The 19,103-nt window shown below is 40.1% G+C and overlaps 2 protein-coding genes across 2 annotated transcripts in view; both read left to right on the top strand.

Moving 5' to 3' along the window:
- Positions 1–1,112: 1,112 nt before the first annotated feature.
- leprot (leptin receptor overlapping transcript) lies at positions 1,113–3,754 on the top strand. The gene is made up of 4 exons (XM_030751675.1): positions 1,113–1,252; positions 1,610–1,685; positions 1,858–2,041; positions 2,220–3,754. The coding sequence occupies exons 1-4, from the start codon at positions 1,237–1,239 to the stop codon at positions 2,334–2,336; spliced, it is 393 nt and encodes a 130-aa protein (XP_030607535.1). The 5' UTR covers positions 1,113–1,236; the 3' UTR covers positions 2,337–3,754.
- Positions 3,755–7,160: 3,406 nt separating this feature from the next.
- Positions 7,161–19,103, top strand: part of LOC115796485 (cAMP-specific 3',5'-cyclic phosphodiesterase 4B-like) — a 51,435-nt gene continuing 39,492 nt past the window's right edge. Inside the window, exons 1-2 of the mRNA XM_030752910.1 lie at positions 7,161–7,293; positions 9,220–9,288. The gene's annotated coding sequence lies outside the window, so the exon portion shown is untranslated. The remainder of the gene's footprint in view (positions 7,294–9,219; positions 9,289–19,103) is intronic.

Below are 19,103 nucleotides of genomic sequence, written 5' to 3'. Positions count from 1 at the left end.
TGCCTAAACCTAATCTCAGTAAACAAAATCCCATTCAAAACAGAATGATTACATTTGACCATTTAGATATACTGTAATACAGTGTATAAAATCTTACTAATAATAAAATCTTATTAGGCTGCATTACATCATTCAACATTGATGCCCAAGAAGCACAAAGTATTTTCATGGCTCTCGAGTGAAGTAAAATCTATAACGCAGTATTATATTCAGGGGTGTGTCGAGGGTTGAAATATGATTGGCCCCTCTGGGGCCTTCACACCAATGCCAAAGGACTAGAGTTTTGTTAATCTAGCAATGCCCAGTGCCGTTGGACGCCAGCATGTATAGGACCAGTGATGAAATGCATTTGAGTACATTTGCTCAAGTACTTTACTGAGCTGAAGTTTTAATGTACTTTATATAAGTATATTCATGTTATGCTACTTTCTCCTTTTACTGCAATATACTATGTGCAAATATAGTGCTTTGTACGCCATACTTTCTAAAGCTTTAGTTTCATATTGGTTTTGCATATTTGAAAATATAAATCTACTAGTGTACTCTGAAACAGACTCTATTAAGGTAACGGCACTGTGCAGCTTGATTTGCATTCCCCAGAGAACAACAGAACTGGCAGCTCTGCCACTGGTGCCAAGCTCTGTTCACAGATGATGATGCAAGCATCATAAGGTTTGGCCCGACATCTCCACACTCTGTCACGCCTGTCACATGTGCTCAGCATGAACCTGCTCTCATTTGTGATGAGGAACAGGTTCCACTGATGGGCCTGGCAGTCCTGTTGTTCTTGGGCGAAGGCCAGTTGGGCTGCATGGCACTGTGCTGTGAGCACAGGTCCCATTAAGGATGCTGAGACCTCATACTATGATCATGGAGACTTTGGTCAGAAACATGCACTTGAATCATTTAAAGGAGCAAATACCAACCCTGCTGCATAAATGCATAATTCTGCATAATGGCTGTTTTTAATTTAGGTATATTTTAAAACTGTAACTTTAGCAAGATTATGGCTTTTACTTAATTAAGAGTCTAACTAGTTTCTTCTCCAGTAAAGACGTTCAAACCCCAGACAGCCGCAGAGCTGCTGTAGCTTTAAGGCTGTCACCTGACCAAGAGAAGGAAAACCCGACGGAGGAAGCAGGAAGTTCCTGTACGAAGAAATCGAGCCCGAGCACGTAAACAGAGCACAAAGAGCAGCAATAAACACAAAGACGGGGTTTTCACACGTTAACCGCAATGGCAGGCATTAAAGGTACTTTTATTTAGGCTCTGCTGTGTCAGCCGAGAGTTGAGAATTAAGTGTTTGTGAAGTTAAAAGTTTGTTAGCCGAGTTTTCAACAGTTGCAAAAACCTTTGCTGTATCATATCGAAACTTACATCGATGTCGCAGGTCACTACGATTTGTTGCCAGCGATCTACGTTATCAGCTTAATAACCCGGTGACCTTTAAACAATAAAGTTGTTGCTTTTATTCACTGTATCTTAACTCTTAGTTTAGTGACAACACTATAGCGAATGCTACACGCCCAGCGTATATTTGCTTTTTATCTTGAGTCTCCAACAGCTCTGCCAGTCTGATTAATGTGGAGTTACTGATGTCTCCTTTTAGCACTGGTTGGTTTGTCCTTTAGTGGTGCTATTGGACTGACGTTTCTCCTGCTTGGCTGTGCACTGGAACAGTATGGGTGAGTTCTCCTTGTAAACGTAGACATATATTATTGTATGACATTGGCTTAAAGAAATAAAGAGCTATGAACTACGTCGTTCACAAATACTTTCAAATGAGTACTTCATCAGTTACGTGCACTTTCAAGTTGTGTCACTTCTTCTTTGTGATCATTTCACCATTTTTTGCAGGGTATACTGGCCGATGTTTGTCCTGATTTTCTACGTATTAAGTCCCATCCCGACCTTCATATCCAGACGCCTCAGTGATGACTCAGAATCCAGCAATGCATGCAGAGAGCTGGCCTATTTCTTAACAACTGGCATCGTGGTATCATCATTCGGACTCCCTGTTGTTCTGGCCCGTAATAGCACAGTGAGTTCTCTTGGCTTATTATAAAAGTTTTTGAGTTGATTTCCTCACAGTAACTACAGCAAAACATTTTACTGATCATATTAAATGAACATAAATTGATCCCTGGGTATATGTAATACATGCATTGTGAAAACAAATGTATGACAGTTGAAATCTAATGGCCGTTTCTGTCGTGCAGATCGAGTGGGGTGCCTGTGGATTGGTGATGACGGGAAACGCTGTCATCTTCCTCACCATCTTTGGCTTTTTTGTCGTGTTTGGAGGTGGGGATGACTGGAGCTGGGAGCAGTGGTAAAGTGTTTTTGGAAAGTAGACAGACAGAGATGGGTGGGTGGGAAGGTGGATAGTTGAATGAACAGACTGCAGACTGAGGGGCACATGTGTCCTGCGCTCAATGGGGGATGAAGCTGTAGTGTAGGCAGGAAAATGTCAAATGAAACCAGCGTGTTGTCATGCTGACTTTTATACTTGGGTGGGGATTGGGTTTGGAGATAACTATGTACCCTGTAATGTGCCTTATGTCTGGGATCAGGGAGAAACGGATGTCTGTACCCCTCTTATGCGCCATCAATATCCACATTAACCCATTTTTTTTTCTTTGTCTTGCTTTTGTTTCAGTTGCTAAATCTCCCTGCTCATTGCAGCTATCTGCTGTTTCATTATGCCTCAGTTAATCAATATCCTAAAGGGATCCTAAAGAGTAGCTCTATTGTGATGTATACTCCAAAGCTTACCGCATTATCTGTCCTCATTGTTTAAGGAAGGAGTTACAGCTTGCTTATTATGAGCACTATTTGATGTTTAGGACAGAGCGAGTTATATTAATCCATTGACAGCTAGTTACAGGACTCCTAATCAGGTAAAGATATATTTGCTTTTGTTTTGTTTTGTTGTTGTTTTTCTTTCTCAAGCATTACTTTTTGTTCTGGTGCAATTGTTTACATTTTCACCAAAGATCATTTCTAGACTGCAAAAATGGAGCTTATTCACCACTGATATATATAAATGTAAAATTTGTGCTCACCAGTAACAAGACCTTTAAAAGTGAGCCAAGGCAGATGAAAAACAGCTGTTTGTACGATCAGTCCAGAAAAAGTAGTGCATACATTTTATATTCCTGTACATGACAAAACAATCCATAAGCCTGACAGGATATCATGGTGTTATGGCATCATAAATTCTATTTTTTACATGTTGCATGGTAAATATTGTACGTTTGCTATTTTTGCCAAGTGCACTTTGTCCTAACGGACGACTTCTCTTGCATACTCATTCACAGATGCCTGCCTTAGACAATGTACCTTTCAGAGAGTCTTGGTGTGATTTATGCTTCACCACCAGGGCCCAGTGAAGTCTGTGACTTTAATTTAACATTGCATCCTCACATGTAATGTTGCCAGAGTCAGTAAATGATTAATAATGAGCTTCTGAAGTTTGATCAACCTGTGTCACAAAAACTGTCGCAGAAAACGTTCTGATAAAATCTCTGAGTTCCTAAACATCTGCTGCATGATTGCTTTTCAGGGGGGAAATGTTGTATTGTGTGTATGTAACTGACATGTTCAATTCCATCAACGGGAAACAAGTGTTTTCTCTGTTGTGACTCCTACCGATACTTTAAAGACACTAAGAAGTGCTTAAGAGCTCTGTAAGGGTGTTTTTTATAAGCTCCCATTTGCACTTTTCTAACATTGATTAAAACTCTCTGTGTAGTGAAGCAAATGCCCGGGCTCTGTCTTTCTGTTTACTGATGATGACTTGATGAGAACTTGTTTTTACTTGTGTACATCTCGCCTCTTGCCACTCCTGATGGCCGATGCATCCAATCAGACACCTGCACACTGTTTATACAGCAGAGCAGCAGCATTGGTTGTAGCAAATCTCAGAAAGTGTCTCCCGTGAGACACAAAATGGACAAGAAGCTGTGTGGGTGAGTGTGTTTTGGAATTATTTCCCTCTGGTTAAATTTGACAGAAACACCAAGTGTGAACGGCTGCCTATATTTTGCCTACGAGCTCATAAAAAAACATCTTTCTGCTCTCCTTTCTGTTTTGCTATTTCCAAACACACATGCATTAGTAATGAATGCAGATTGGCAACAACACCAGTTGTGAGCAAACTGCATAACAAAGGAGTGATAAAAGCCAGCATTACCTATTCAGGGTTAAATTGTATGCGATAGAAATCAACCACACAGCTGCACACCACTTGAATGGTTTAATTTCATTCTCTGTTCATGTGTGTCAAGATGCACCGGAGCTGCCTCACCAGTCTGAAATGAATGCATTTCCCCCACAAAACAAAAGGAACGCACACTCTTTGCAGATGAATTATTATTATTTATATGTAAAACATGCTGCCTGTCTCCACTAATTGCCTTTCGTATGAGAAAGGGCACAGCATGTATTGTTTATGGTCTAACGTTCCCACACGCAGGTTTAGTAGCTGTATCAGTGCTGCTGGGGAAAAGGCACTTATGAAAAGCAATAGCACAGTTGTATACGTGCAATGTATAATGTCTTTACTGCATGGAAATCCTTGGTTATGTAAACTTCAAGAAAATGAGCACAGGGTATAGATTATAGCGAAATGCCCCTGAAACTGGCAGAATAGCTGCGCAAAGATCTCAGGCGTGCTGCTGTGTGAAACACGATGAGAAGGCAGAGTCTTATGTGTTGATAGACTCCAGTGATGGAGAGTGTTACCATGATGAATTCAGCCAGCTGTGTGAGACAGTGCCAGCAGGTTGCACTTCTTGGGCACCCTGCAGAGAATTTTTAAGCCCAATTTAGACTGAGTTGGTAAATGAATGAGAAGCAGAGGCCTGAACATGGCTGTAAATCAAAACATGCCTTTTGTTAACATATTTTATGAAGAAAAGCTGTGGATTGATTGGTGAGTACTATTAACTGTTATATTTTGATAGCAGGAAGGACCTAATAGTCCTTCGATTACATGGGTGGGATTATTACCATGTGAATCGTGTCTTCATGCTCCCTAAGCTGACATCTTGATCTGATGTAAGTATCTGCTGAGGGAGACGCTGCTAGAAAGTGCTGAAGTCAGACTATATCTATACTCAACATAATCTCTCTGAAAGTGAGGCATTGAGAAGAAAAGAAAGATGAAGATGAAAAAGTGCCCAGGGACACCCATTCATCTCTCTTTCAGGACAGCTGTTGCCTGGCAACAACCAAGGCATCAAAATTATTCTAAAACACTCCTGAGTCTGCCCTTGAACACTACACAATGCAACACAGTTTTGAGCAACATAACAGTGCAACACACTGTGCAACATGCATACAATGTTTGTTAATGTGTGTTGCTGCAATACATTACACTGCCGCTGTGGTGGGTGGCAATGTCAAAGGCAGCACATTGTATTGTTCAGTGCAGAGACGTCAGCGCAGCAGAGCCTAGTTAAACGATGCAAGACCAAAAAGAACTGCGTAATGCAACAGTACAAAACACCACAGTGCAATGCAGCAAGGGGAAACACAATGCAATCAACAGTGCAGTAACACTACTGAAGATGAGTCTAACTAGAACAGGTGGATATGTATCTAAATACCTACTTTATACTGTAGAACAGTGGTTCTTAAAGTGAGGTCAGCAAAAATAATGATCCATATAGCATAGCAAATGTATATAGAGATTTATTCCCATAAAACAAGGACTTTTTTCCCCAATTACTTCCCTGCATGTGGCCTTTGGGCCAATGAAACTCATGTGATTGTAACATATTATTCAACACAAATCTAAAGTATTTGGTATAAATGCTCCAAATGACAGCTGATGGTGGAATTGTTACTGAGAAAAACTCTTATTCAGTTTTACAATCATGAGGTTGTCCGTGGAAAACTTTGTTCTTGCTCACTGGTCTGTAGAGACGTGATTCTGTTTGTAGAGACTGAATGTAAAAGATGGACATTAGCATTAGCATTTTATTTAGTTAGCATTTTGGCCACCACATGTTTGGGTTTTTTTTGGAGCCAGAAATGACAATATTTGGACAAGAGGATGTAATGCTAAATTCTCAGCTAACTAGCAGGCTTGGTTAGCATTCATAAACTGTATGGGTGCAACACACAAACATTGTGGAGGGATCTAGCTCAGTGAGTCAAACTAGAAAGGTGGCCTTTGGCGGGTCTCTAGCCACATGTCCACTGTATTCAAATATGATGGGGGAACATAGAGGCTTCCACAAACCAGTGCCCGCATCTATGTATTTTTAATGGATTCATTATAACTTCATGAGAATCCATCAATTTGTTGAACAATGTAATTACATACTAATCTATTTATATTTATGAGTAAAATTACTGAGTGTTCCCTCGAACCTTAACAAAGTCCAAACAGGTGAGTCCCTGAGCCTGGTTCTGCCAGAGGTTTATTCCTATTAAAAAGGAGTTTTTCCTTCCTGTTGCCAAGTGCTTGCTCACAGGGGTCATCTGATGGTTGGGGTTTTCTCTATATTACTGCAGGGTCTTTACCTTACAATATAAAGAACCTTGAGGAGACTGTTGTTATGATTTGGCGCTATATAAATAAAATTGAATTGAAAAATTGAATTGTAAACTTCCCTTATTTTCATCTAAACATTTAACTGCTGAAGCTGGGCATTTTAAGCTGGGAGTCTGTGGGGACTGATTCGCTTTTAGAGCAAGCCTCAAGAGTGAATTGGAGAAACTTTTTTTTTTTTTGCTCTTCTGCACTGGCTTCAGTCTATCTTTTATCTGGGGAGAGTGCAGCCATTCCAGCTGGCATGGGCAAAAGTACATCACAGACAGGCCCAGTCCATCACAGTACTACATCTAAATAGAAACTTATTTAGTAATTTTTTTTTCATAAAAATAAACACACTGTGAATAACTTTCACATTAACTCAGTATTTCCGACTGCTATTTAAGAAAACGATCAACATATGAGGCCTGTTAATGAAAGACACAGGGCCGGAGGGAGTTGTAGAACCATTAAACAGTAATCCATATCAAATGAGTGATGCCGGACAGGCAGCAGTAGTGTGGAGGACCAGAGGGCGTGAGCGCTGTGAAGCCATTGGTAAGCGGAAGGATTTGCGTCGTGGATGTTAAAGCCAATCGATGCGCTCTCGAGGTCGTGAAGGGGATCGAGCGCGAATGGCACAAATGGTGCCTCATAAAAGGGTGCGCGTGCCTGGAGAGCGGCGCAGGAACAGTGCGTACCGTGCAGCAGACACGAGCGCGTCTGAAAGCGGATAAAGCCTATCACCGGTAAGAGACCGCGTTTAACCGTTTTCTTATAGACAAACTCTGGATGTTCTTTAGCTTCCAGAGGGGGGAAAAACCTGTACCGACCTTATCATCTGCGCACTCTGATAGCTTTATGTTGTTTCCCCTCTCGAGCACTCAACAGTAGCCAACGCGACATTTTTGAAGTTTTGATAAATTTGCGCTGCATCCCTTGAAAGTATTTACGGGAAAGGATAATGAATTTAGTTATTTCAGACATTTGCAAACACTAATGTTTCGGGACGTTCAGGTGGCAGGTTTCCGTAATTTGAGCGGTACCGAGGCTATTCTCGGTGAAACGGTACTCGGGTTTTTTGAGTTGCACTAAAAGATCTTTTGATTTAGTCGTATCGCGCAGATTTCGTGTCTGTATGCTGGCTCGGTTCCTTATCTCTCTGATGGCTTGTTTTTGTGGGCATCTCCCTTCCTGTTCACAGTCGACTTGTTCAGTTGTTTTGTGTGCGCGTCTCGTTTGAAGCACTTTTACTGAGCGTAACGAAGTCTGCACAGATGTTTTTTTCTTCTTGCAGTATGACGAAGAGGTTAAACAAGGCAAACACATTCAAAGTTAATGATTTCTCACCTATTACAGCCGAGGAAGGAGAAACAAGTGAGTTTGATTTATGTCTGAGTTTGGGACAATTGAGAGAAAGCGAGTATTTGTGTGCTGTAGATGGTGTGATGGAAAGCCTGGATAGACCCGCATTAACACAGTCAGTCCATTTAGCAATGAAGTCAGAGAGGGATGAGGTCAGCCAAAGACGTTAGTTAGGCTCATTATTTTAACATGCTTGATAAATCGAGATCATATTCCGGTAGATTAATGTAAATATAGACCCGCAGGATTCATTGGGAACGACTCCAACAGTTTTCATCATTTTCCTTTGAATTTTTGTTTGTGCTGAACTTTGTGAACTTTAATTAAAGCCACCACTGTTTGTCAGTTTATAAAAGGCCTTCTTACCATCTTTCACAGCACTAAGTGGTGCACAGCAGTAACCTTTGATTGATACATGAATATCCAGCAGTAAAACTAACGCACCACACACGTGCTGTTACAGATGCACTGTGAATGCTATTGTAAGTAGAGCAGAAAATAGACGTCATTTGCACCATTTTATTCATGTCACAATTGTTAACATTGAAATGGACCTTCCAAAGTATTACCCCCCCCCCCCCACACACACACACACACACAAAACATTCGTTCAGCACTATAGCATTCATTCTTCTTTTTAAAAAAAAAAAAAAAAATCACTTTTTAGGACTGTGCTTTGGTTCTGCATCCCACACAGGCTCCCATATTACAGCACAGTAGTGACATTTCAGTGGAATGTCACAGATTGTTGTGTGTTAAATTTCTGAAATTCAGTTGCATTTCCCTTTAAGCCCTGCTAAAAACATTTGTGATGTCCGCTGGGTCATGGGACATGAATTTAACTGGCCACTGGTGCTTTTATTCTCAGGCAGTGCTGAAAAAAGAGGGCATGTACACTCAGTTTTTTTGTTAGACAGGCTGCCAGACTGATGACTCACTTAGTGGTTGCTTGGTTGGTGGTACTGGTGATGATGTTATTATCTCGCCTTTCCTGTCACTGAACAGGGATGTTTGACTGATGTTTGTTATCCTGGGTGGAAACTCCAGCTGATTGAGAACAACAGAAAGCACCGCATGTGTGCGATTGATTGCATAAGTGATGGACTGTGATTGTAATGGCAGTCATATGTTTCAAAATGGTATGATTCCCCTAAGAGATCACAGTAATAGCATGGACCCTTGGTGCTGATCTACAATCAATTGTGTAATTTCAACTTACCAAATAAGCAGTCAGCATTTTTTTCCTTCTCAAAGGTTTCACTGTGAAATGTGATCAGTGCAGCTATAATCCATACATTGTTTCTCTTCAGGTTGACAATTTGCTGACGCGAATTCCTGCTCCCCCTTTCACCGCTGCCTCAAGGAGGACAGCTTCATCTGTAAGTACACCTTTTCAGTCACTGAGAGGAAATATTTCCACTGATTTGTATGTAGAAGAAATCGGTATGGAGTATATTGCAGAGCTGCTTGTTGAAATTGGTGATTGAAATTTATAGCAGGTGCACAATACAGTGCAGTACTGTTAAAAAAAAAAAAGCGAGAGAAGCTCCTCTTATACTGTAAGTATTTGTAGAACTTTACATTTTTAGATTGCATTTGTGTTAGTTATTAATGTGATGTGTGAAATTATTTTTATTGAAAAAATGCATGCCTAATCCATTGCTCAGATTTCCTGCTTTTCTTAAATAATTTCTTAAAGCGTCTTAAATTATGACCTGAATATTCAGGGTTTTAAAATGTTGGCTACACAAATTAAGCAATTTCAATGAATCAGTTTTTAGATTCAGAATCAGCACAGGGCTTTTCCTGCAGCCCCTGCTAAGAAGTTTCAGTACTAAAGGAAAACGATCAATATTTTCTATCATTTTTACCCAGTGTTGTTAATGAGGGTTTCATTCACTCGAATAAATAAAAAATTATAGTATGTGGACAGACAATGCTTATGCGCATAGCTGCCTCTCAAAGGCCAATTCTCAGTCAAGAAAACCCTGAATATGCTAGCAAGCAATTAAAGAACTATTGGATAGTTCTTCCTTAGTTCATGTTGCAGTATAGATATTGGTATAGATACTGATGGGAAAGAGAAAATGATCGGTTTGTGGATCAGTTTCACGAGATAATATTGCAAACCTCTGTGTAAAGAATCTGTTCACTTCAACCAGAGAGGACAGATCAAAGCTTTACAGTGATTCATTTCTGTCTCCAGTGTCATCTGATGGATTTGCAGTTATGTTTACATGGACGTTGCCAATGATGACACTCACCAAAGGCCTGCTCAGTGCCCCCCCGAATCCTGCAAACTATGCCAAGCCTTCTGTTACTGCCTTACTCTCCAAGTCATTTGTTATTTTTCACTCTAAAAGCTTTAGTGTGTGTAGCTGGTACACCAAGTTTCCTCTTGTAAATGGATACTTGATGAAGAGCTGACACTGATGGTACTTCAATCACAATACCTCAGTGGATGTTATTAAAGCGATTTGAATATGATGAGATGATTAGAGCATCAGTGTGTTTTTTTTTCCCCCCAAAACTGGCACTTTCTCATAATTATTGGTGGGTTTGTCAGAAACTCTTAGCAGTGACTCATCCAGAGTCATAACTACCATGTGTCCAGTGTCCAATCCCACCAATTATGTATAATTTTGTTCTTTTTGTCTGAATCCATGACACCTAAGGCTCATGATGAAATAAACATTTTTTCATTTCTTTCATCTAAATATATTATTCTTGATAAATGCTAAAAATCATTCGTGGTAGTCTGCTAGTTAGACATGATAATGACACAAGGGTAATGGTAGGTTTCTTCTTTAAGCCAGGCATTCTTGCGTGAAATAGGAGCCTTTCAGCATTTATGCTTTTAAACCAATTAAATCAGTTTGTGAGACAACAAAGCTTGAAATCAGTCTGCCTCCCCTGTTACTGTTATTTGCAGTGCCAATATAACAAGCACATGCTCTGAGAGGAGAACAATCCTACAAGTAGCAACAGGCTCAGAGAGTCTGGCCTATCCATTCTCTCTCTCTGTGTCTCTGGCTTTCTGTGTCTGTACAGTAGGGCAGTGGGCTCCCTGCATGTGGCCTCCACAGTGACGTCATATTTCAGTTGCCACAAATTGATGTGTTGTTTCTCTCCCTCCTCAACAAACTCCTCTCAGTCTTTACTCGTCTGAAAAGCTCATTTCTGCTTGAATCTGCTTTTTTGCGCTGAATGCAAATGCAAGAAGTTTCCACTGTGACTTAGTTTAGAGTTCTCAGCTGAAAGGAAGAAATCTAAAATGAGAAGAGCTCATAAACGTCCTTTTTTTAAAACCCAAAGCAAATTTAGCTTTTGATTGAATTTTAAAAACTGTGCAAAACTATTAAATAGGTTGTAAATGAGAGGTTTCATAAATGTTTGTAACACATGTAGTTGTGTTATAAATGTAGTAAGCAGATGCAAAGATAATGCACAGTCGTAACCTTTCTTATGACATCTGCTTACAGACACTATCCATTATGGTTCTTTAAGAAACCACTGTTTATGCTACATCTAAGTGTTCATAGGTGGTGGCAACCATCTATGCAGCTCCAGACATCGTTCATCTCAGTATAATAAGAAAGCTAATGCACTTGTTGCATGCATTCACACAGTCTTCCTCAGCACTTTAAATGTGACTGACATCTTTACCAGAGGAACTTACACTCACCTTGAGTACATCTTTCTAGAACCAGGCTGGGCTCCCCTTTTCCTTCAGAACTTCCTTAATTCTTCATGGAATAGATTCAAGAAGGTGTTGGAAGCATTCTTCAGAGATTTTGGTCCATATTGACGTGATAGCGTCACACAGTTGCTGCAGATTTGTCAGCTGCAAGTCCATGATGTGAATTTCCCATTCTACCACATCCTAAAGGTGCTCTGCTAGATTGAGATCTGACTGGGGGTCATTTGAGTCCAGTGAACTCATTGTCATGTTCCAACAACCATGCCACGTTCAAAATCTCTTAAACTACCGTTCGTCCACATTCTGATGCTCACTTTGAACTTCAGCAGGTCGTCTTAGATATTTACGTTAATCAGCAATTGAACAAGCGTACCTAACAAAGTGGCCGGCGAGTGTATATCAAATGCTTCTCTTGTAAAGTGACCCCTGATTTGTCAGTATGATTATTTTCATGCTTAATCAATTGTTTATTTTGTTATCAAAATATTGATTTTTCTCCATGTACTTGTGTTATCCTACCAAATGTCCGAAAAGGATCAGTTTGTTGTTGTTTAAGGTGGAGACGAGCAGCATATTTGCTTGAAAATGACTTAAAAAGAGTAATAGTCTAAATGGTTACAAATTACTTTGAGCTAATCAGTTGCTTAGACTAAACATTTCAACATTGCCCAACTAGAAAATGGCCTCTGGCATATTTGTAATCTATAACAGTGTATGTTTATTCACAGTTGTAGACGTAATTATTTCAATGTGCTTTAAAGCCATAAGTATACACTGTAAACCCAGATTTTGATTCCACTTAAAAATATTGAGTTCATATTGCTTAAAATTACCTAGAATGTGAACATTACTTGTTAATGCTGAGTAGACTGTACCTTTTGATGGTCTATCTTATTGTAATCATGTGTTTGAGTTCAAACAACTTAATATCATCAAGTTCTGCACCTGCTAAAAATCTAGTTTATACCAGTTTTAACAGACTGGATTAATGCGCAGCTGCATGGTGGCATGATGGTTAGCAGCGCTACCTCACAGGTAGCCTACCATCTAGAAGGTCTGGGTTCAATTCTGGCTTGGCCCAGGCCTCTCACTGTTTGGATTAGTTGACATTTGGTGTTTTTGTTCACAACGTTCTCTCGTATAGTTTTTTTTATTGTTCCATGGACAAATGTTATTTGTAAATGTTAATGTACCAGCATTCAGCAGGGCTGAGTTTTATCATGTTTATTTACCAAATTTAAACAGACACAGTTCAGAAACTGTAAAAAATATCTGTGTTACTGGGCGGCATGGTGGCGTGGTGGTTAGCACTGCTGCCTCACAGCTAGAATAGTTATCTGATAGTCTGGGTTCAATTCCACCTTAGCCTGGGACTCTTGCTGTGTGGAGTCTGTATGTTCTCCCTGTGTCTGTATAGGTTTCCTCCCACAATCTGAAGACATGCAGTTACTGGGGTTAAGTTAATTGGTCTCTCTTAAGTGCCCACAGGTGTGAATGGTTGTCTGTGTCAGCCCTGCAACAGGCTGGTGACCTGTACGGGGTGTACCCTGCATCTTACTGCCTTGTCAGCTGGGATAGGCTCCAGCCCCCACCACCCCCACACAACCATGAAAAAGATAGGGGGGGGATTGATTGATCAAAATACATTTTATTTTTTCATGAACTATAAAAGATAAGTTTGGTCAATTAGAACATACAATTTAGTTCAATTGGAAATGGAGTAGTGCTTACTTAACAGGCTGAGTTAAATGAACTGTTTCATTACTTAAAAAATTTAAGGCAACGAGTTACCTTGGTTTTTTAAAGTAGATTATCCGGGTTTACAGTGTAAGGATACCTGCATGAAGTGCAACAACTGCTTTGTGTGTAGAACAAGCCTACACGCGCAGTGTGGGACGGCTGGATAAAATTAGAAAAATAAAACTGCCTAAAACTTGCTGCAACATTCTAGCAAGGATATTTCTTGCCCTGCGGTTCTTAACCTTATATATTTATACAGAATTAACAGATGAACTCTGTGCTGAAGGAGTCTGGCAAATATTGATTGGTATCATATTCTGCACTGTAGGAATTACATTAATATGGATTTTTCTAAACTGGTGCCTGAAGTACTTTTGTGAAAGCAGGAGTTCTTTAATCATATTCAACATTCTGTGATTGTCTGTTCAGTGAAGCCAGTGAGCTTATAAGTAGTTTCTGTACTTTTACTTCAGTTCTCAAGTAGATATTCCAGAAGTTCCAGACAAGAAGCAAGTACTTCTCACTAGAATACATGGTTTTCATTGAAATTCAGTTGGTAATCTTTAGATGCTAAATGTTTGAAGTTAGCCAGGAGATAATATTTGCAGTGGTGATTTGCATTAAGAATAACCACATCTAACTTTTGCTTGCCATTTTCTGCAGCTGCTCCATCTACAAAATGGCTTTTTTAGTGTCACCACAACGTGCACTATTTTCAGGCTTGTGCAAATATAACATAAGTAACCATAAAACTGTGCAAATAAAAGAAGAGAGTTTAGGGACTTTGTGTTCCAGTCGGCCTGATTTCTTTCTTTTTTATTCCTGCCGTCTGTTTGCTGTTAGAAGATTGTCAATAACGATTGCCTTAACCTTCAACTACATATCTGCAGGATTAGACTCGACAAATAAAGTGCGCAAATGCTTTTGAAATGCAGCACACAGTCACTGAAATATTTCATTTTAATCACTATATGATAACATATTGATGTCTTTCAGCTTAAATGACACTGCTGGCGACTTTGGCTTATTTCACTGAGATGAATTTCAGTTCTCTTTTAGTGATTTCAGTCTGCAATTTTAAATGTCAGTAGGAGCAAACATATTTTGGTTATATTTGTGAGGCAATAAAACGAGAGCACACAATCTCCTTTATTTACAGCCTGTGTGTTTAAATTGCTGCTCCCTAGGTTTGAATAAAGTGTATTCAGTAGGGTTTAGATGGCATAGACGTGGGCGGGCATCATAGTCAAACGGAACCTGGTGTCTTGACAGCTGTCTTGTCTTGTGACTAGTGATAACTTCTCCATTTAGCACTCACGCTTTGAGTATTTAAAACCTAAATAAAGATTAATTCACCACAGAATGGATCAAAGCTGCATAATAAGTAGATACCAGGTTCTTCAATTTGTGTTTCTTCTTCCAACAGTAAATCTGAAATCTCTTCACAGCTATCGTTTATGATTCATTACCGATTGTACAAGCCGATTGCATGGCTTCAGAAGTCTGCCTTGTTGGACTAGAAGTAACTGAATGTAATATTAACACAGTTTCACGCAGGATTTCTTTACCCTTCTTTGTTTTGCCACCACAAAAGATACCTTTGTGTGGGTGTCCAGCTGTTTGAAATTTATGACTCACCCTCCACAGATCTCCATTGTTCGTGGATGCTGTGTGACATAGATTAACTGGTCAGATGGGCGAATTTTGTCACTGCTCAATTACAGCCGTGCTGACCTCTGATGTAAAATATGTGTCAGAATTGCAAACGCTAGTGTTTGTGTTTGGATAATGAGCTTCCCATTTACCGTACATGCTATGACAACATTAAGGCAGCAAGCAGGGAAATTTGTGTTTATCACACAAACATTTCAAAGAAAATGTTGAGGTATTGTCTTAGCCTTGGCATCAGCTGCAACGTGTGCGCCACAAAAACTTAAACGTTGGCCATAACTCGAGAACAATGTGACCTAGAATGTTCAAATTCACACCATAGATGCATGTACTAAAAATCACCTGTAATGCAGTTCATCTGCTTTGGAAAATTTATAGTTATAGTTTGAGTAAAAACTTCTTAGGCACTTGTGTTTTATGCAAGAAGTAATTATTGTAAAGACAAGGCCGTCCATGGCCCTACCAAAAACAACATTGGTATTTTCTCCCTAATTCAATGATAACATACGTGTAGCACAATGATCTCTGGTTTGCTCTTCAAATCCATGCCAATCCTTACAATCAGCATCTCGAGTGCTCCCTCATGATCGTGCATTCTGGTAGCTTCTTCATATGAACAACCAATTATTTGTAGAGGTACAGACAGACCCCAGAGGATGACCTTTAGATGAGGCTGTGAGAATGTTTTTTAGTTTTTTCTTCTAGTAAGTGGAGACTGTGTTTGACTGTGTGACTGTTTGAAAGCTCTCTCGGGTTTTATGTTTAAATTCTCAAGTCTCAAAAGGCTTATTCCTTCCTTGGATGTATTGACAGAGCCTTAAGATTTTTCATTAAGACTAATGGCAAGGAAGAACACTTGAAAGTAATATTGCGACAAACATTTTTTTTTAACAAGGTTAAAAAAATGTAAGCCTGAGTAGTCAATTTACTGATCTCCTTAAGATACTGTCTAAAATATCTTCAAGGAGATACAATATTTTGACAAAAGATGACAATAAAAAGCAAAGTATTAGAATTACCATAATTTATCTGGTTTACCTCAGTAAAACAGTTAGTTTATATACATTATACAGCTGCCACGGTGGCCTTAAAATTAAATGAACTGACCTTTGTATTGACCACTGGGAACTAAAAGTACTTAGCCCTAGTAGATTTTGTGATTAGAAGTTCTACTTCTGTTTCAATCCGACATTTAAGCTTCTTTGGTTCAATAATATTTTTTGTTGCTGGAACTCAGCTGTTTTCCTGTTAGCGGTCAGGTTCTTGGAAATGCCACAGCTTTCAAAACAGCCTTTGACGCACAGAAACAAATAATTAAATAGTGGATGCCAGTGGTTCCCTAAGTCAAGAGTGCTGCGGTCCACTTAATAACCCTGAAAATCCCCCGGTCGTGTCCGATAGCACTGGCCTGTGAAATTTTTCCTGGCTAGGAGCCGGTCTTCACTGTCATCAAAATGAAAGAGGAAGTGATGCATTTCCTCAAAAATTTGATTAAAAACAACATAAAAAAAAAACAAACAAAAAAACACAGGCTGTTGGCTATAAATTGCCTATACTACCCAGTCATATGTAAAGTGCTAATGCCATTATGTGACCCACTTGCCACTGGGACACAAACTTCAGTACAAGAGCAGTAAATTTAGGTCAGAGTAATGAGTATTATCACAAACTAACCACCTCCTACCACCAGTTTTAATTCACTTTTTATGCAAACAAATACATTTCTATAAATCTGTAACTATCCACACTTGTGAGTAATTCAAACTGAATTTCTGTTATTACTGCGGGCCCACTTAGGGGAATCACTGGTGTATGCTCTAAATTTACAACAAGTGGTCTCATAGAGGCTGCCAAGTCCCATACTGTTTAAAAATGTATTCCGTTCATCCATCCATCCGTCCGTCCATCCATCATCATCCATCCATCCATCCATCCATCCATCCAGTTCAGGGTTGCAGGGGGAGGGGCTGGAGCCTATCCCAGCTATCACAGGTACACCCTGGACAGGTCACCAGTCTGTCGCAAGGCCAACACAGAGAGACTCACATCTATACAGCTACACTAAATTGAGACCTTTGGGCATATTGTACACTGAGCACATGCTTCTTTGCGTCTCTGAAGGAGTAAGGACACAGTGACCTTTTTTAGACTAGCTTTAAAACTATTGTGGGGTTACAAATATCTGTCATTTCTGGGCTTATATGGCACGATTCTGCATAACCTTTTACCATCTGTTTCCAGTCATTTTTCACTGAAATAGGCTTTGGCTTTCAGGTCTGCACATCCACTGGTGATCTGTAACAGCATGACCTTTAATGATTTGTTTATTAATGATGAAAGAGCATCATGGTGGCTCACCACAATAATTTATATGAAATTTCTGAAATTTTGATAACTGGGACAATTATAGTTTAGCACCTACTTAACAGAAAAAAAAACAAACTTTGCTTTTAGGGGCTAAAATGGTTTTCCATTAAACATTATACCTGCTAGTGAAGTCTCAGTCTTATCTTAATGTCACAATATCAGAATTGTAGTAGTAGAATTACACAATTATAAAAGCCATCCAGCAGTTGAAGGGGTGCAGGAACAAGGACGATATCAATGGAAAAATATTACACAATTCTCAATCCCCAATTTGGACCATGGTACAATCAGTGCAAGCTGTCTAAAAAAAGGTTTGCAACATGAATTTCAGAGTGACAACACAAAGAACTTCCATACCTGACACTTACTACTCTTACTGCCTTTCTTATCATCAAGTTGGGGAGCGCTATCGTGACAGCTACACAAGTTGCCATCTTCCAGTTGTAGTTTGTTCTTCTTCACTGTGTAAGGCTGGGCAAGACTTATACATATAGGTGCACGCTGCTCAGTTAAGTAGCAGAGGGGGTTGTTAATCAGTTTTCAGCTGTTTTGGTGTTAATGAAATTAGTAACAGGTGCAGTAGAGGGGCAACAATGAGACAACCCCCAAATCAGGAATGGTTTTATAGGGGGAGACAATATGTGCCATTGCCAGAAGGTTTGCTGTGTCTACTACCACAGTCTCAAGAGCATGGAGGAGATTCCAGAAGAGGGCCAGTTACTCTAGGAGAGCTGGGCAGGGCTGTAGAAGGGTCTAAAGAAGCCATGGAGAATAGTGGTGAGTCAATGATGGTCTGGGGAGGCATATCCTGGAGGGATCCACAGACCTCTACAGGCTAGGCAACGGCACCCTGACTGCCATTAGGTATCTGGATGAAATCCTTGGACCCACTGTCAGGCCCTGGACTGGTGCAGTGGGTCCTGGGTTCCTCCTGGTGCACAGAAATGCGCGGCCTCATGTGGCGAGAGTATCCAGGCAGTTCATGGAGGATGAAGGAATTGATACCCCTGACTGACCCCCCATGCTCGCATGAACTAAAACCAATAAAACAGTGGTTGCTAAAGTCAAGAGTGCTGTGGCCCATTTAAAAACCAGAAAACCCCCCCCCCCATCTGTCTTCTGAATAGTCATCTGATAGCGGCAGCCGGTAAAATTTTCCTGGCTAGGAGCCTGTATTCACTGTCATCAAAATGAAAGAGGAAGTGATGCATTTCCTTGAAAATTTGATTACAACAACATAAACACCACAGGCTGTTGGCTATAAATTGCTTATACTACCCAGTCATATGTAAAGTTCTAATGTCATATGTGACCCATATGCCACTGGACACATGTCTATACAAGAGCAGTAAATTTAGGTCAGAGTAATGAGTAATGTCACAAGCTAATCACCTTCTAGTTTTAATTGTCTTTTTTATATAAATTAATAATTTATATAAATATGTAACTGCACGCTTGTGAGTAATTTCAAACTGAATTTCTGTTATTACTGCCCCCCCCCCCCCCCCCCCCCCCCCCCCTGCAGTACCTTCGGGCCATGGCCCACACTTTGGGAACCACTGCAGTAGAACATTATGTTTTGGTCCATCTCGTGCTGCCAGGTTGCACCTCAGACTGTCCAGGAGCTCAGTGATGCTCTGCTACAGATCAGGGAGGAATTCCCCCAGAACACCATCATCATCTCATCAGGAGCATCCCCCAGTGTTGTCAGGCATG

This window comes from Archocentrus centrarchus, chromosome 17 (genome assembly GCF_007364275.1).
Source record: "Archocentrus centrarchus isolate MPI-CPG fArcCen1 chromosome 17, fArcCen1, whole genome shotgun sequence".
NCBI lineage: Eukaryota > Metazoa > Chordata > Actinopteri > Cichliformes > Cichlidae > Archocentrus > Archocentrus centrarchus.
The sequence above is the reverse complement of the archived record's forward strand: the minus strand, read 5'-3'. Positions and strand labels throughout refer to the sequence as shown.